Source organism: Gambusia affinis, linkage group LG11 (genome assembly GCF_019740435.1).
Source record: "Gambusia affinis linkage group LG11, SWU_Gaff_1.0, whole genome shotgun sequence".
Lineage (NCBI taxonomy): Eukaryota > Metazoa > Chordata > Actinopteri > Cyprinodontiformes > Poeciliidae > Gambusia > Gambusia affinis.
The window spans coordinates 27,273,020-27,287,279 of record NC_057878.1 but is presented as its reverse complement, the minus strand read 5'-3'; the positions used below and the strand labels follow the sequence as shown (position 1 = coordinate 27,287,279).

Below are 14,260 nucleotides of genomic sequence, written 5' to 3'. Positions count from 1 at the left end.
TCTGAAGGAGCTGAGTATTTACATCTTCCTTGTTTTTATTTCACTTTATTTGCTTGAAAAAAACCAAACAAAATTCTTAGTTTTTTTCTAGCAAATGTCCAATTTTAACAACTCTTTCATTTCCTTGGTTTCATTTTGGTGGAAATTTAATTTAAGCAGGAAGATGAGCATTCCAAATAATATTTCAATTAATCATTGGAAATTATATTTTAGATTTTGTAATAATTTTTATTTACAAGAATTTTTTAAAATTCTCATCTTCCAGCTTTCTGCGGGCCTCTATATCGCCCTCTGGTGGCTGATGTATGACATAAAATCCCAGTAATTTGTGTGTTCAGTGTGTTGAAATAATGAGACTAGAGGTGGGAATGTCTTTGTGTCCTGAACTCACGATATTATGATGCCGTTTTCTATGGAGAAGCTGTCTGACGGCAGGCCGGCGATGTTCCACGCCTGGATCTTTACCGGGTCGCCCAGAGAGCTGGTGAGCGACATGTTGGAGGAACACGGGATCTCCATGACCTTACACATTTCCAGCCACTGCTCTATTTGATCCTGGAGGAAACGTTTCAATAATCAGTAAAAAACACACATAAAAACATCAAAGATTTCAGTTGGACACAGAATGCTATGCTAGCATTTAGCATACAGAAGAACTTTAAGCTCAAAAGTAGAGTTAGCTGCAGCAGGCGGACATCTTGGCTGCCTCCACCTGTCTGTATTTGGAGGTGAAGGCTCCCAGGTAAGCCACGATGCCTGATGAGATTAGCATGTCCCCAGTTAGATTGTTGTAGAGCAGGCCCAGATTAAAGGCCATTTCACTCCAACGGGTTTTTTCTCCGCCCAGGCCTCCAATCAGCTGCTCGGCTCGCTCCAGTTTCTTACTGCACAGATCCACCTGCAGGCAAAACCAACACAAAGTCAAAGTTTGGAAACATTTATTGCAGCAAGGACAAAACTCTCAGCACAATTCCATAAAGTTTGAGCACAAAAACATTTTTTGAAGCAAAAACAAGCAGACCTGAATTGGAAGAATTTTTATTTTCAGTTCCATTTTTTTCTTTGTTTCATTTTGAATAGTTTTTTTAGTTTAAAAATTATTTTTCCGCTACAAAATCTTTTCTTTAATTTTCCATTTTTTCAGTCTCAAAATTACTTTTTAGCTTCAAAATCAAATTTTTTGAGCAACGTTTATTACCCCAAAAAACACCTAATAGGCACCCTTCAGTCAAAATTTAATCGGGGGATGATTGATGAGTGATTAATGACCCTAATTAATTCCTGTTAAATTCCAGTGATATGAATTCTGAACACATGATGTCCCCTCCCCCTCAGAATGCTTACATGGATTTAAGAAAACTTAAATGATGTTACCACAGTGAAGATTTGCGTAAACAGCTCATATTCTATTATTTCTCAAAATCAATGTGCATAATGGTTTAATATACATCCTTCTACTATTTTGTAGAATTGATTTCCTGAAGACTTTATGTTTCAATTGGCCAGTGTGGGGATGGAACCCATGACCTTGGCATTCTTAGCAAGAGGCTCTAAGCAGTTGAGCTAACCAGCCATACATAATGTTGAGTTTTCATTTCAAAATCATCATGAATTATGGTTTAATTTAAAACCTTGTGCTATATTGAAGTGTTGACTTTATGAAACACTTTATGTTTCCATTAGCCAATGTGGGGATTTAACCCATGACCCTGGCATTATAAGTGACCTACTCTTAGCAGCTGAGCTAATCAGCCTCACATAATGGGGAGTTTTCATTAATGTTCGAAAAACTTACATAATCTTGACAAAAGCAGGGAAACTGTAAGGTTTTTCAAAATAAACATGAATAAATGTTTCATTTAAAGTCTCCTGCTATTTTGAAGAGTTGATCTTTTGAAAAACTTTGTTTCAACTGGCGAGTATGGGGATTGAACCCATGACCTTGGCGTTCTTAGTAAGAGGCTCTAACCAGTTGAGCTAATCAGATACACATAATGGAGAGTTTTCATCGATATAAGAAACACTTAAATAATCTTACCACAATGAAGATTTGCGTAAAGAGTTCATACTCTACTGTTTTTCAAAATCAATATACATAATGGTTAAAAATACAGCCTCCTGCTATTTTGAAGAGTTGATTTTATAAAAACTTTATATTTCAGTTGGAGGATTTAACCCATGACCCTGGCATTATAAGTACCTACTCTTACCAGCTGAGCTAACCAGCCACAAATTATGGGCAGTTTTCATCAATGTTTGAAAAACTTGCATAATCTTGACAAAAGCAGGGAAATTCAAAAGTTTTTCCAAACAAACATGAATAACAGTTTAATTTAAAGTCTCCTGCTATTTTGAAGAGTTGACCTTATGAAAAACTTTGTTTCAACTGGCGAGTATGGGGAACCCATGACCTTGGCATTCTTAGTAAGAGGCTCTAACCAATTGAGCTAACCAGCCACACGCATGATCTTCTTACTTCGTCAATATAAGAAAACCGTAGATGATCTTACCACAATGAAGATTTGAAGAAATTCTGTCATGCTTTTCAAATTCAACATAATTAAAGGTGTATTTTCCAGCAATATTTTATTTTTAAGTGTTGATTTTAATTTACACCCATTTTTATTTTGAAGTATTGATTTTAATTTACACCCATTTTTATTTTGAAGTATTGATTTTGTTTTACACCCTTTTACATTTTGAAGTTTTGATTTTGTTTTACACCCTTTTACATTTTGAAGTTTTGATTTTGTTTTACACCCTTTTTCATTTTGAAGTGTTGTTTGTCTGAAAGACTTTAAATGTCCATTGACCAGTATGGGGATTGAACCAACTACCTCAGTTATATTAACACCACACCTGTCCAGCTGAGCTATCAGCTGGACAGAGATTCCCTAAATAGATGGTAACTCATAATGTTTAGTTTCCATGATTATAAGAAAACTTACATGATCTTACCACAATGAAGATTTGAGTAAAGATTTCATATTCTAATGTTTTTCAAAATCATTGTGCTTAATGGTTAAAAATACAGCCTCCTGCTATATTGAAGAGTTGACTTTATGAAACACTTTATGTTTCCATTGGCCAATGTGGGGATTTAACCCATGACCCTGGCATTATAAGTGACCTACTCTTACCAGCTGAGCTAATCAGCCTCACATAATGGGGAGTTTTCATTAATGTTCGAAAAACTTACATAATCTTGACAAAAGCAGGGAAACTGTAAGGTTTTTCAAAATAAACATGAATAGCAGTTTCATTTAAAGTCTCCTGCTATTTTGAAGAGTTGATCTTTTGAAAAACTTCTTTTCAACTGGCAAGTATGGGGATTGAACCCATGACCTTGGCGTTCTTAGTAAGAGGCTCTAACCAGTTGAGCTAACCAGCCACACATAATGGAGAGTTTTCATCGATATAAGAAACACTTAGATAATCTTACCACAATGAACATTTGCGTAAAAAGTTCATATTTTAATGATTTTCAAAATCAATGTGCATAATGGTTAAAAATACAGCCTCCTGCTATTTTGAAGAGTTGATTTTATAAAAACTTTACATTTCAGTTGGCCAGTGGGGGGATTTAACCCATCACCTTGGCAGTATAGGTACCATACTCTGACGGGTTGTGCTAACCAGTCACACATAATGTTGAGTTTTCATCAATGTTAGAAAAACTTACATGATCTTGACAAAAGTGTTGAAATTATAAAGTTTTTCAAAATCAACGTGAATTATGGTTTAATTTAAAACCTAATTCTATTTTGAAGAGTTGACTTAAAGAAATACTTCATGTTCCCATTGGCCAGTGTGGGGCTTGAACACATGACCTTGGAATTATGAGTAACACGCTCCAACCAATTGAGCTAACCAGCCACACGCGCAATCTTCTTCTTCGTCAATATAAGAAAACCGTACATGATCTTACCACAATGAAGATTTGAAGAATTGCTGTCATGCTTTTCAAATTCAACATAATTAAAGGTGTATTTTCCAGCAATATTTTAACTTTATGTTTCACCTTGCAATTTTGGGGATCGAACCCATGACCTTGGTGTTCTTAGTAAGAGACTCTAAACAGTTGAGCTAACCAGCCATACATGATGGAGAGTTTTCATCAATATAAGAAACACTCAAATAATCTTACCACAGTGAAGATTTGAGTAAAGAGTTTATATTCTAATGATTTTCAAAATCAATGTGCATAATGGTTAAATATGCAGCCTCCTGCTATTTTGAAGAGTTGATCTTTTGAAAAACTTCTTTTCAACTGGCAAGTATGGGGATTGAACCCATGACCTTGGCGTTCTTAGTAAGAGGCTCTAACCACTTGAGCTAACCAGCCACACATAATGGAGAGTTTTCATCGATATAAGAAACACTTAAATAATCTTACCACAATGAAGATTTGAGTAAAGAGTTCATACTCTACTGTTTTTCAAAATCAATATACATAATGGTTAAAAATACAGCCTCCTGCTATTTTGAAGAGTTGATTTTATAAAAACTTTATATTTCAGTTGGCCAGTGGGGGGATTTAACCCATCACCTTGGCAGTATAGGTACCATACTCTGACGGGTTGTGCTAACCAGTCACACATAATGTTGAGTTTTCATCAATGTTAGAAAAACTTACATGATCTTGACAAAAGTGTTGAAATTATAAAGTTTTTCAAAATCAACGTGAATTATGGTTTAATTTAAAACCTAATGCTATTTTGAAGAGTTGACTTTAAGAAATACTTCATGTTCCCATTAGCCAGTGTGGGGCTTGAACCCATGACCTTGGAATAATGAGTAACACGCTCCAACCAATTGAGCTAACCAGCCACACACACGATCTTCTCCTTCATCAATATAAGAAAACCGTACATGATCTTACCACAATGAAGATTTGAAGAAATGCTGTCATGCTTTTCAAATTCAACATAATTAAAGGTGTATTTTCCAGCAATATTTTATTTTTAAGTGTTGATTTTAATTTACACCCATTTTTATTTTGAAGTATTGATTTTATTTTCCACCTTTTTATTTTGAAGTATTGATTTTGTTTTACACCCTTTTTCATTTTGAAGTTTTGATTTTGTTTTACACCCTTTTTCATTTTGAAGTTTTGATTTTGTTTTACACCCTTTTTCATTTTGAAGTGTTGTTTGTCTGAAAGACTTTAAATGTACATTGACCAGTACGGGGATTGAACCACCTACCTCAGTTATATTAACACCACACCTGTCCAGCTGAGCTATCAGCTGGACAGAGATTCCCTAAATAGATGGTAACTCATAATGTTTAGTTTCCATGATTATAAGAAAACTTACATGATCTTACCACAATGAAGATTTGAGTAAAGATTTCATATTCTAATGTTTTTCAAAATCAATGTGCTTAATGGTTAAAAATACAGCCTCCTGCTATATTGAAGAGTTGATTTTATAAAAACTATATATTTCAGTTGGCCAGTGGGAGGATTGAACCCATGACCTTGGTTTTAGAAGTACCCTACTCTTACCAGCTGAGCTAACCAGCCTCACATAATGGGGAGTTTTCATTAATGTTCGAAAAACTTACATTATCTTGACAAACGCAGGGAAATTGTAAAGTTTTTCAAAATCAACATGAACTATGGTTTAATTTAAAGCCTCGTGCTATATTGAAGTGTTGACTTTATGAAACACTTTATGTTTCCATTGGCCAATGTGGGGATTTAACCCATGACCCTGGCATTATAAGTGACCTACTCTTACCAGCTGAGCTAACCAGCCTCACATAATGGGGAGTTTTCATTAATGTTCGAAAAACTTACATAATCTTGACAAAAGCAGGGAAACTGTAAGGTTTTTCAAAATAAACATGAATAACAGTTTCATTTAAAGTCTCCTGCTATTTTGAAGAGTTGATCTTTTGAAAAACTTCTTTTCAACTGGCAAGTATGGGGATTGAAACCATGACCTTGGCGTTCTTAGTAAGAGGCTCTAACCAGTTGAGCTAATCAGCCACACATAATGGAGAGTTTTCATCGATATAAGAAACACTCAGATAATCTTACCACAATGAACATTTGCGTAAAAAGTTCATATTTTAATGATTTTCAAAATCAATGTGCATAATGGTTAAAAATACAGCCTCCTGCTATTTTGAAGAGTTGATATTATAAAAACTTTATATTTCAGTTGGCCAGTGGGGGGATTTAACCCATCACCTTGGCAGTATAGGTACCATACTCTGACGGGTTGTGCTAACCAGTCACACATAATGTTGAGTTTTCATCAATGTTAGAAAAACTTACATGATCTTGACAAAGTAGTGAAATTATAAAGTTTTTCAAAATCAACGTGAATTATGGTTTAATTTAAAACCTAATTCTATTTTGAAGAGTTGACTTAAAGAAATACTTCATGTTCCCATTGGCCAGTGTGGGGCTTGAACCCATGACCTTGGAATTATGAGTAACACGCTCCAACCAATTGAGCTAACCAGCCACACGCATGAGCTTCTTCTTCGTCAATATAAGAAAACCGTACATGATCTTACCACAATGAAGATTTGAAGAATTGCTGTCATGCTTTTCAAATTCAACATAATTAAAGGTGTATTTTCCAGCAATATTTTATCATATTTTAACTTTATGTTTCACGTGGCAATTGTGGGGATTGAACCCATGACCTTTGTGTTCTTAGTAAGAGACTCTAAACAGTTGAGCTAACCAGCCATACATAAGGGAGAGTTTTCATCAATATAAGAAACACTCAAATAATCTTACCACAATGAAGATTTGAGTAAAGAGTTTATATTCTAATGATTTTCAAAATCAATGTGCATAATGGTTAAATATGCAGCCTCCTGCTATTTTGAAGAGTTGACCTTATGAAACACTTTATGTTTCCATTGGCCAATGTGGGGATAACACTTGGTAGTGTGATACATGTCAGTAAAAGTTTCCAATCTGTAAAGTTATTTCTGAAGAATATCCGACAGGGACTAAACAGGCCTAGGTGAGGATACTCATATGTATCTTTCAAACGTATCTTAAAGTTGAAAGTTTTTTACATTGCACAACCACACTCCAAGAGTTACTGCAACATGGGAAATTATTATTTTTTTATGTTTAAAATTATAGACCCAATAGAAATGATCAGAAATATAGAGAACCACACATGTCACGCATGCTGACCAGAGGTCATGAGAGTCTTCTTGACTCTGTTTAAAACCGGACGTAATTACAACATCCAAATCTATTTAAATATACCATATTGTATATTATTCTTGATTATTTAACACTTATTGTTTTTTTATATTTTAATTGTATTACTCATAAAACTCAGAGCCTGTCTCTATTTCTATTGGTTGAATTAAAATTACCGGGAATATAGTGTCACACATGTTAAGCATGCTAAGGTCATGAGACATCCTGGGGGGGGAATCATGTGACCGGATAGGGGGAGGGGTGGATCATATGACGGAAATTAATAGCAATTAATTAGGGTCATTAATCACTCATCAATCACTCCCCGATTAAATTTTGACAGGGTGCCTATTAGGTTTTTCCCCAATGTAGCTCCATACGATTCCCAAAATCTATGCAGCTCAAAGTGCTCAGTGCTGTTAGCTTCACACTTTACAGTAGGAGTTGTTACAGACCTGGAACTCCAGATCAGCTTTCTTGTTCTTGTTTGCCTCCAGCGTCTCTTCCAGCTTCGCCAGTTTATCCTGGACTTCTTTGAGCGCCGCCTGCTTGATGTGCAGAGCGTCCATGGCGATCTTCAGCTCTCCTTCAGCTTCTGCAAGTTTGGCTTTCTTTGGCGCAACCACCTTGGCCACTCTGTATGCATATTCACAAGACGAAAAAACAATTTACACAGAATTGTATGGAGCCAAATTGCTCCAAAACATTTTTTTAGAAACTGAAAAAAAAAAAATGTAAAATTGACAAATAAATTTGAAACTGAAATTGAAATTTTAAACTAAAGAAAAGCTCTGAAGCTAAAAAAAGTTCTCAAACTGGAAAATAAAATAATCTACAGAATAAAATAAACAGAAAAAAGGTCAAAATTACTTTTCATATTGAATTTTTTTTTACTAATATATAAAAAATTGGAGCAAATCTTTTGGCCCCAATTCAGCTCCATAAATTATGAAAAATAAAAAGAAATTAAAACTGAAAGGAAAAGATTTGAAACTGAAAAATAATTTAGAAACTAGAAAATGAGTTTGAAACAAATAAAAAATTTTCAAAAATACTTTTCAGAATCAAGGTTTTGTTTTAGTTTCAATAAAACAGAAACAATTTGTACCAAACGTTATGGCCCCAATTTAGTTCTATAAATTGCGACCACAAATTTAAAACTCTGGAATTATATTTTTAATTATACAAATTATTATTTTTATTATATAATTTTAAACTGACAAAGCTAAAAACTAATATGAAGGTTGAAGGGTTTTTTAGTAAAAAAAAAAAGTTGGAGCAAATGTTTTAAAAACAATTTATACCTGAAAAAAATGAAACTGACAAGAAAAGATTTTTGATACTGAAAAATAAATAAATACATTTTAAGATGGAAAAAAAAAAAACGACCAAAAAAAGTAAAACTCCCTTTAAGATTCAAGTTTATTTTTCAGTTTAGCTCCATAGAATTTAAGCTACGATGGAAATAAATACTACAAAAATAAAGGCAAATGTTGGTAAAAATTTAGAACAAACTTTATGGCCACAATTTAGCTCCATAAAATCCAAGCAAAACAGGAAATATACACCGTAAAAACTATGGGTAAAAATAGGTGTTTATAAATACGGATGAGATTCAGTAAATGTGACTGAGACAAAGTGTAAGAAAGGAGCTGAAGGGAAACTCTTACTTGTCGTACTTGTCCATGGCACAGACCCACTTACACATTCCCTCCGCCGCTGTGGACGCCGTTCTGATCTTCTCCGGCACAAAGTCCGGGTTGGTGATGTACTTCTGGCGGATGACGGTGATCAGGTTGAGAGGGATGTTGTCCTTGTTGTACTCATGCAGACTCTGCAGGAAGCGCATGTCTCCCAGCAGCTTCTTGGCCGGACCCCAGTAGTCCTCCACCTTCTTCAGAGAGCCGCCCGGGTCCGGGATTCGGTCCGGCTTCACGCCCTTCAGGATGCAGATGGCCTCCATCACCAGCTTCACCCCTGCAGGCGGGTTCTTCATGGACTTCACCAGCGAGATGTCCTGCACATTTCAGCACACAAATCAGAGAAGATGGAAAAAATTGAACCGGATCAAAGGAGTGGGAATTCAAACTCATCTTTGAACAAATATAGCAGCTAAATCAAGACTGACTCTTATGTTACACTGCAAAAACAACAAAAGATTTTGGTCTTGTTTCTGGTGCAAATGTTTTAGTACATTTGTAAGACAAATCGAAATTTTTAGGAGGAAATTTGAGTTTGTTTCAAGTTAATAATTCTTACAATTGATACAAATAATTATTAGTCCCACAGGAGGATTTAACCTTATTTTTATCTGAAGGTTATGTGGCTGTTGGCCTTTTTACAAGAATGAATGTTTTCTGTGGAAAAGTGGACGTTATGAGTCGGGTTTTATTATTTCAGTTCACAGTTCATGAAGTGGGTCTATCATAGTTTCTATTAATTCCATATTCAAGAAAGAATTTGATGTAAATTGTACGTTTTGTGATTCATCTCCTTAAACTGTTGTCCACTTGTTTTGGCGCTGTCCCTTTGTTGATGCTTTGTGACTTTATCCACAACAACATAGAAGCTCAATTTATGGGAAGATTCTCACTAAAAGCTCAACAATTCAGAGTTTCTCATAAATCCTTTATTGTCACTAAATATCATGTTCATTGTTCCAGGCAGGGGAAGCCATGCCTTGCTGCATTTTACAATGAAGTTAAGTTTTATATCCGGACTATCAAAGGCATAAAACAGCTGTTAAAATAATTGAAATCTGTATTGCTTTGAATGAACCGAAGCCCCTGAAGTTTTTCTTTTCCTTGAATTTGTTTATCCGTATTCATCAGTATTTTTTTTCTTGAGGCATAATAAATGTTTCACTCTGTTGTTTTACAGTGTATCTGTGGATAAAGTTTAAAAAAACCCATCCTCCCCACAGCCCCCCTCCCTCACACCCAACAGACTTCTTGTGGCTTTGATGTCAAACAGTGATGTCACTCATCCTGTCTGTGACATCACTGGTGACTGTCTTTGTATTCCCAGATTCCACAGAGAAATTCATTTGCAGTTTTAGATCTCACCGACAAAGAAAGCAGAATGAAGGGACAGTATTTATTTTCAGCTGATCTTGACGCTTTAGAAAAGTACCGCCAGCAGCTGGACAGTGAAAATGAACAGCTGCAGGAGTCTGTCAAAAGCTTGAGGATAAAATTCCAGCGCCTCAACAACAGACGAATTGAAACTGCAAGAACCTGGCAGAAGAAAAAGGAGATTCTGGAAAGACAACATGAATATAATAAAAATCTGTTAAGGTCCCTTAAGATGAACTTCGAAGAAACAAGTGGACCAGCTGATTGGTTAAAATGTGATTGGTTAAAATGTGATGGCGATGTCATAGCACAGCTAAAGGTGGTCCTTCAGCAAAAACGAAACACCGAAAGAGAAAATGTAGAGAACTCATGTACTGACAAGTCCAAAGAACTTAATGAGCTAAAAGCAGACCATGAAGAGCTGCAGGAAGAGATCGGTGCTTTGAATGTGAAGCTTCAGAGTATTAATGTCAGAATGGCAAAAGAAAACAAGGATGTCCGGCCCAGAAAAAAGAGCCCTGATAAAACCCCTGACAAGGCGTCTCTTCAGGGCTCTTATCAGGATGAAACCCCTGATAAGAGCCCTGAAGAAATCCCAAAACCGACATTGATCAGAAGAGTTGGACATGTTTTGATCAATATGTACGAATCTGGGACGCTGAGGTACTGGGTGCCACTGTGGATTTTTTGAACTGCTCTGCAGCAGAGGGTGAACTTTGGCCAACAAACGGCCTCTTGGAAACATAAAAACTGAGTTTAATCACCTCTGGGAAAAATGTAAAGTTTCTCTGATTTTACTCTTTATATGTTTGAGTAAAATGAACATTGTTTATTCTATGAATTACTGACAACATGTCTCTTAATTTGGTTTGTGAATGTTTGTAAATAAACAGATTTAGAAAACTGCACCAAATATCTTTTCATGGGTTTTAGCCCTGCTGGGGGATCGGCAGCCCTAAAGGTCAGATCCTAGAACCGCCCCTGCACTGCAAAAACACATTTTCCTTGTATTTTTAATTATTATTTTTCTTACTACACTTAAAACAAGATGAAAATAACTTACAAGAAACATTTCATTAAGATTTAGGAGTTTATTTAAATTAATAATTAGTATCAGTATTAAATTATTTAACTTCTAACAAGACATTTTTCCTTTAAATAAATTAATCTGCCAATGGAACTAGAACTTTTTCATCAATATTGAGAAATTATTGACTTAAACAAGCTGTTATAATTTTTCGGTAAAATTTAACAGCTTGTTTTAAGTTAATAATCCTTAATATTGATAAAACAGTTCGAGCTCCACCGGTAAATTATTTCAGTTACTGTGTAACAAGACGTCTTTCCCATGAATATTAAAGAATTATTAAAGTTATTAATTGGTTTTCTCTTACTTCAATTGTGCTGAGATATTTGTACTAAACTTAACCAAAAATACTTGGTAAGATTTTATGTTTTTGCAGTGTAGGAAACCCTTCCTTTGCTTCTCACTGCAGAAACATAAGTTACATATTTTGCCAAATATTTTTGTCTAGTTTGTAGTGCAAATATCTTCATACATTTGAAATAAGGCAAAACTGAGTTATTAGTAATTTTTTACCTATAAGTAGGAGTTTGTAATAGGTAAATAATGCTTGAATACAGGTAAAAATTAGTAGTTTCACTGGCTGATTATTTCACTTAAAATATAGGAAAAATGTTTTGTTATAAAGGAAATAATTAGGCCTGTTGCAATAAATGATAAATCAATTAATCGTACGATAAATTAAAACTATCTACGTCATTTTAATTATCGGCGTTATCGTCTCTTCCAGCCTTTTTCTCTTTCTGTTGATGACGCTAAATGAAAAAAGGTTCAACTCCGCTGCTCTCCACTGACCCTCCCTTCCTCATATCTTTAGTGTAATGTCCAGTTCACACTACACCATCTTAGAGCTGTCGGTCGATTGTCGGCCCATTTTCAAAACCTGAGAGATCACACATTAGCCGACAGAAATCCTAGGTATAACGGTTCCATTGGGCCGTGTGGTGTCCAACAGTAGGCACAACATAATGGCTACAAGTCCAGTTAACTAATTTTAAAACCAGGCATTAATCAATGCTTTACTACAATCTATCTGCAGTGCATGTGGCTCTAATGTCAGCGTAACGTCCTGACTGAATGAAAATCATTATAATCTATTTAAATCACGTTAACGAAGAACAGCTGAAAAGTTACCGGGTTCATCAACTGGTAACAATTTCGCTCCAACTCCTCCCCTCCTCATTTCTATATTCTTTGCACCAAATGTTTTATAAACATTAATGTTGTTTCCACATATTATCTCCAATGTCCGCTGGACTTCGGGTTGCTCCGTGTCAGCTGTTTGGGATTCCCCTCTGTAATTTCCCCTCAGAAAGCAGGAGGAGAATCCGGCTTTCTGATTGGCTACCTGTCACATTCAACAGGCTGCGTTAACATCCCAGTGGGGAAAAACCCCTGATTTAGATCGGAGCGGCCACAACGATCTACTTTAACAAAACACACAGCAGCCCTAAAGGTCAGATCCTAGAACCGCCCCTGGTGTGGAGCAAAATGTCAAGCGCCTGAATTCTACGATGCGTTCACACGCGCATCAAAAACACGTCCGATGCTTCAAGTTCGACTCGTGTTCACTTTGAATGCAGACTCTGCTGTTCATTCAGACTTTGTGGAAGCGCGTCGAGGGCGTCAGCTGCAGTCGGTGTTTTGCCCTGGATGCTCTTGACGTGTCAAACTCTCGAAACGCTGCGCGGCGGCCCGCCACGCGCCTCCACAGGGACTGTGACTGTAAACCTGACGCACCTGAAGCTCAAAACCTGTTTGGTGAGAACGGAGCAAAGCGGACACGCGTCACACCTGAAGCCTCGGACACGTTTTTGATGTGAGTAACACGCTTGTTGTGAACGCAGCATTAGAAAACCCCAGACCTTGACATCACCAGAACACAAAACTACTGCTAACCTCAGTCTAAACTTCATCTACACCTTAACCCAGATGCTAAATATAATGCTTCACAGTGTTAGGATCAGGCTTCTACAACATACACAAGTGAACAATAGAGACTATATAGACACCCTTATGTCAAAATGTAATCACTGGAGTGATTTATGACCTTAGTAATTAATTGCCTTTAATTTTCAGTGATAGAAGATGTAACTAAGTCTCCGTGAGAAAGACCTAGGCTAATTTGTGGTATTTAAGAAATAAACACAAATTCACTGATTGAATTTGTCTTTGATATGCAGCATATCAAACATGCTGCATGGTGCTGTTGCGTAACTTGTGGGTTATCTTTGCAAACGTTGTTGTTTGTGTACTTATATGTATTCTTGTTTTGGTTTTTATTGTCATTTTCAATAAAAAAAAAAACATATTATCATATAAAATCCATTGAATTTTGCGATTTAAACAGAAGTAGGGTTTCTTTTGGCGCCTCCTACCTGCGGGGTGAGCGTGTTCAGCGCGTCCAGAGCCGACTGCAGGATGGGCGTGGCTTCGGCCAGGTCGGCGTCGCATTCATCCTTTATGGCCTTGGCGGCCATGGCCTGCTCGTTGGACACCGCCTCGTCCTCCTTCACCACCTTCTCCGTGGCGGCCACCTCCTTGGATTCGTGCTCGATCACCACCATCATCTCGTCCACCTGTTTGCTGGCCACCAGCAGCTGCGGCTGCAGCGCCTCCAGCTCCACCTGCATGGTGGCCACCTGGTCTGCGGCTGACTGCAGCTTTTCCAGACCAACTTTGTAGCGATACTTTAGCTGCATCACCTCGCTGGACAGAGAGGCAAGAAAATATTGCTGATGTCCAGATGGATTGAGATGAAATGTTGCCTAATCGCTTAAAGTCAGTGGTGGGCACATTTCTGCTAATATGCTAATAGTATAGCTAAGTTAGCATTTTAGCGCTATACCACTTTTACTAAAGTTTAACAACAGTATTGAAGTTTTAGCAATCAACTGTTTTCTTTTTCACGTTCTTTAG

At 36.5% G+C, this 14,260-nt stretch overlaps 1 protein-coding gene across 2 annotated transcripts in view; it reads right to left on the bottom strand.

Annotated features, from left to right (window-relative positions):
• The window catches only part of dnah7 (dynein, axonemal, heavy chain 7), a 95,463-nt gene that overhangs the window by 26,280 nt on the left and 54,923 nt on the right, over positions 1-14,260 (bottom strand). For both annotated transcript variants that reach the window (XM_044132517.1, XM_044132518.1), the window contains exons 43-47: positions 13,720-14,050; positions 8,854-9,200; positions 7,639-7,819; positions 713-898; positions 392-555 (exon numbers count right to left, since the gene is read on the bottom strand). In XM_044132517.1, coding sequence (XP_043988452.1) covers positions 392-555; positions 713-898; positions 7,639-7,819; positions 8,854-9,200; positions 13,720-14,050 — 1,209 coding nt within the window. The remainder of the gene's footprint in view (positions 1-391; positions 556-712; positions 899-7,638; positions 7,820-8,853; positions 9,201-13,719; positions 14,051-14,260) is intronic.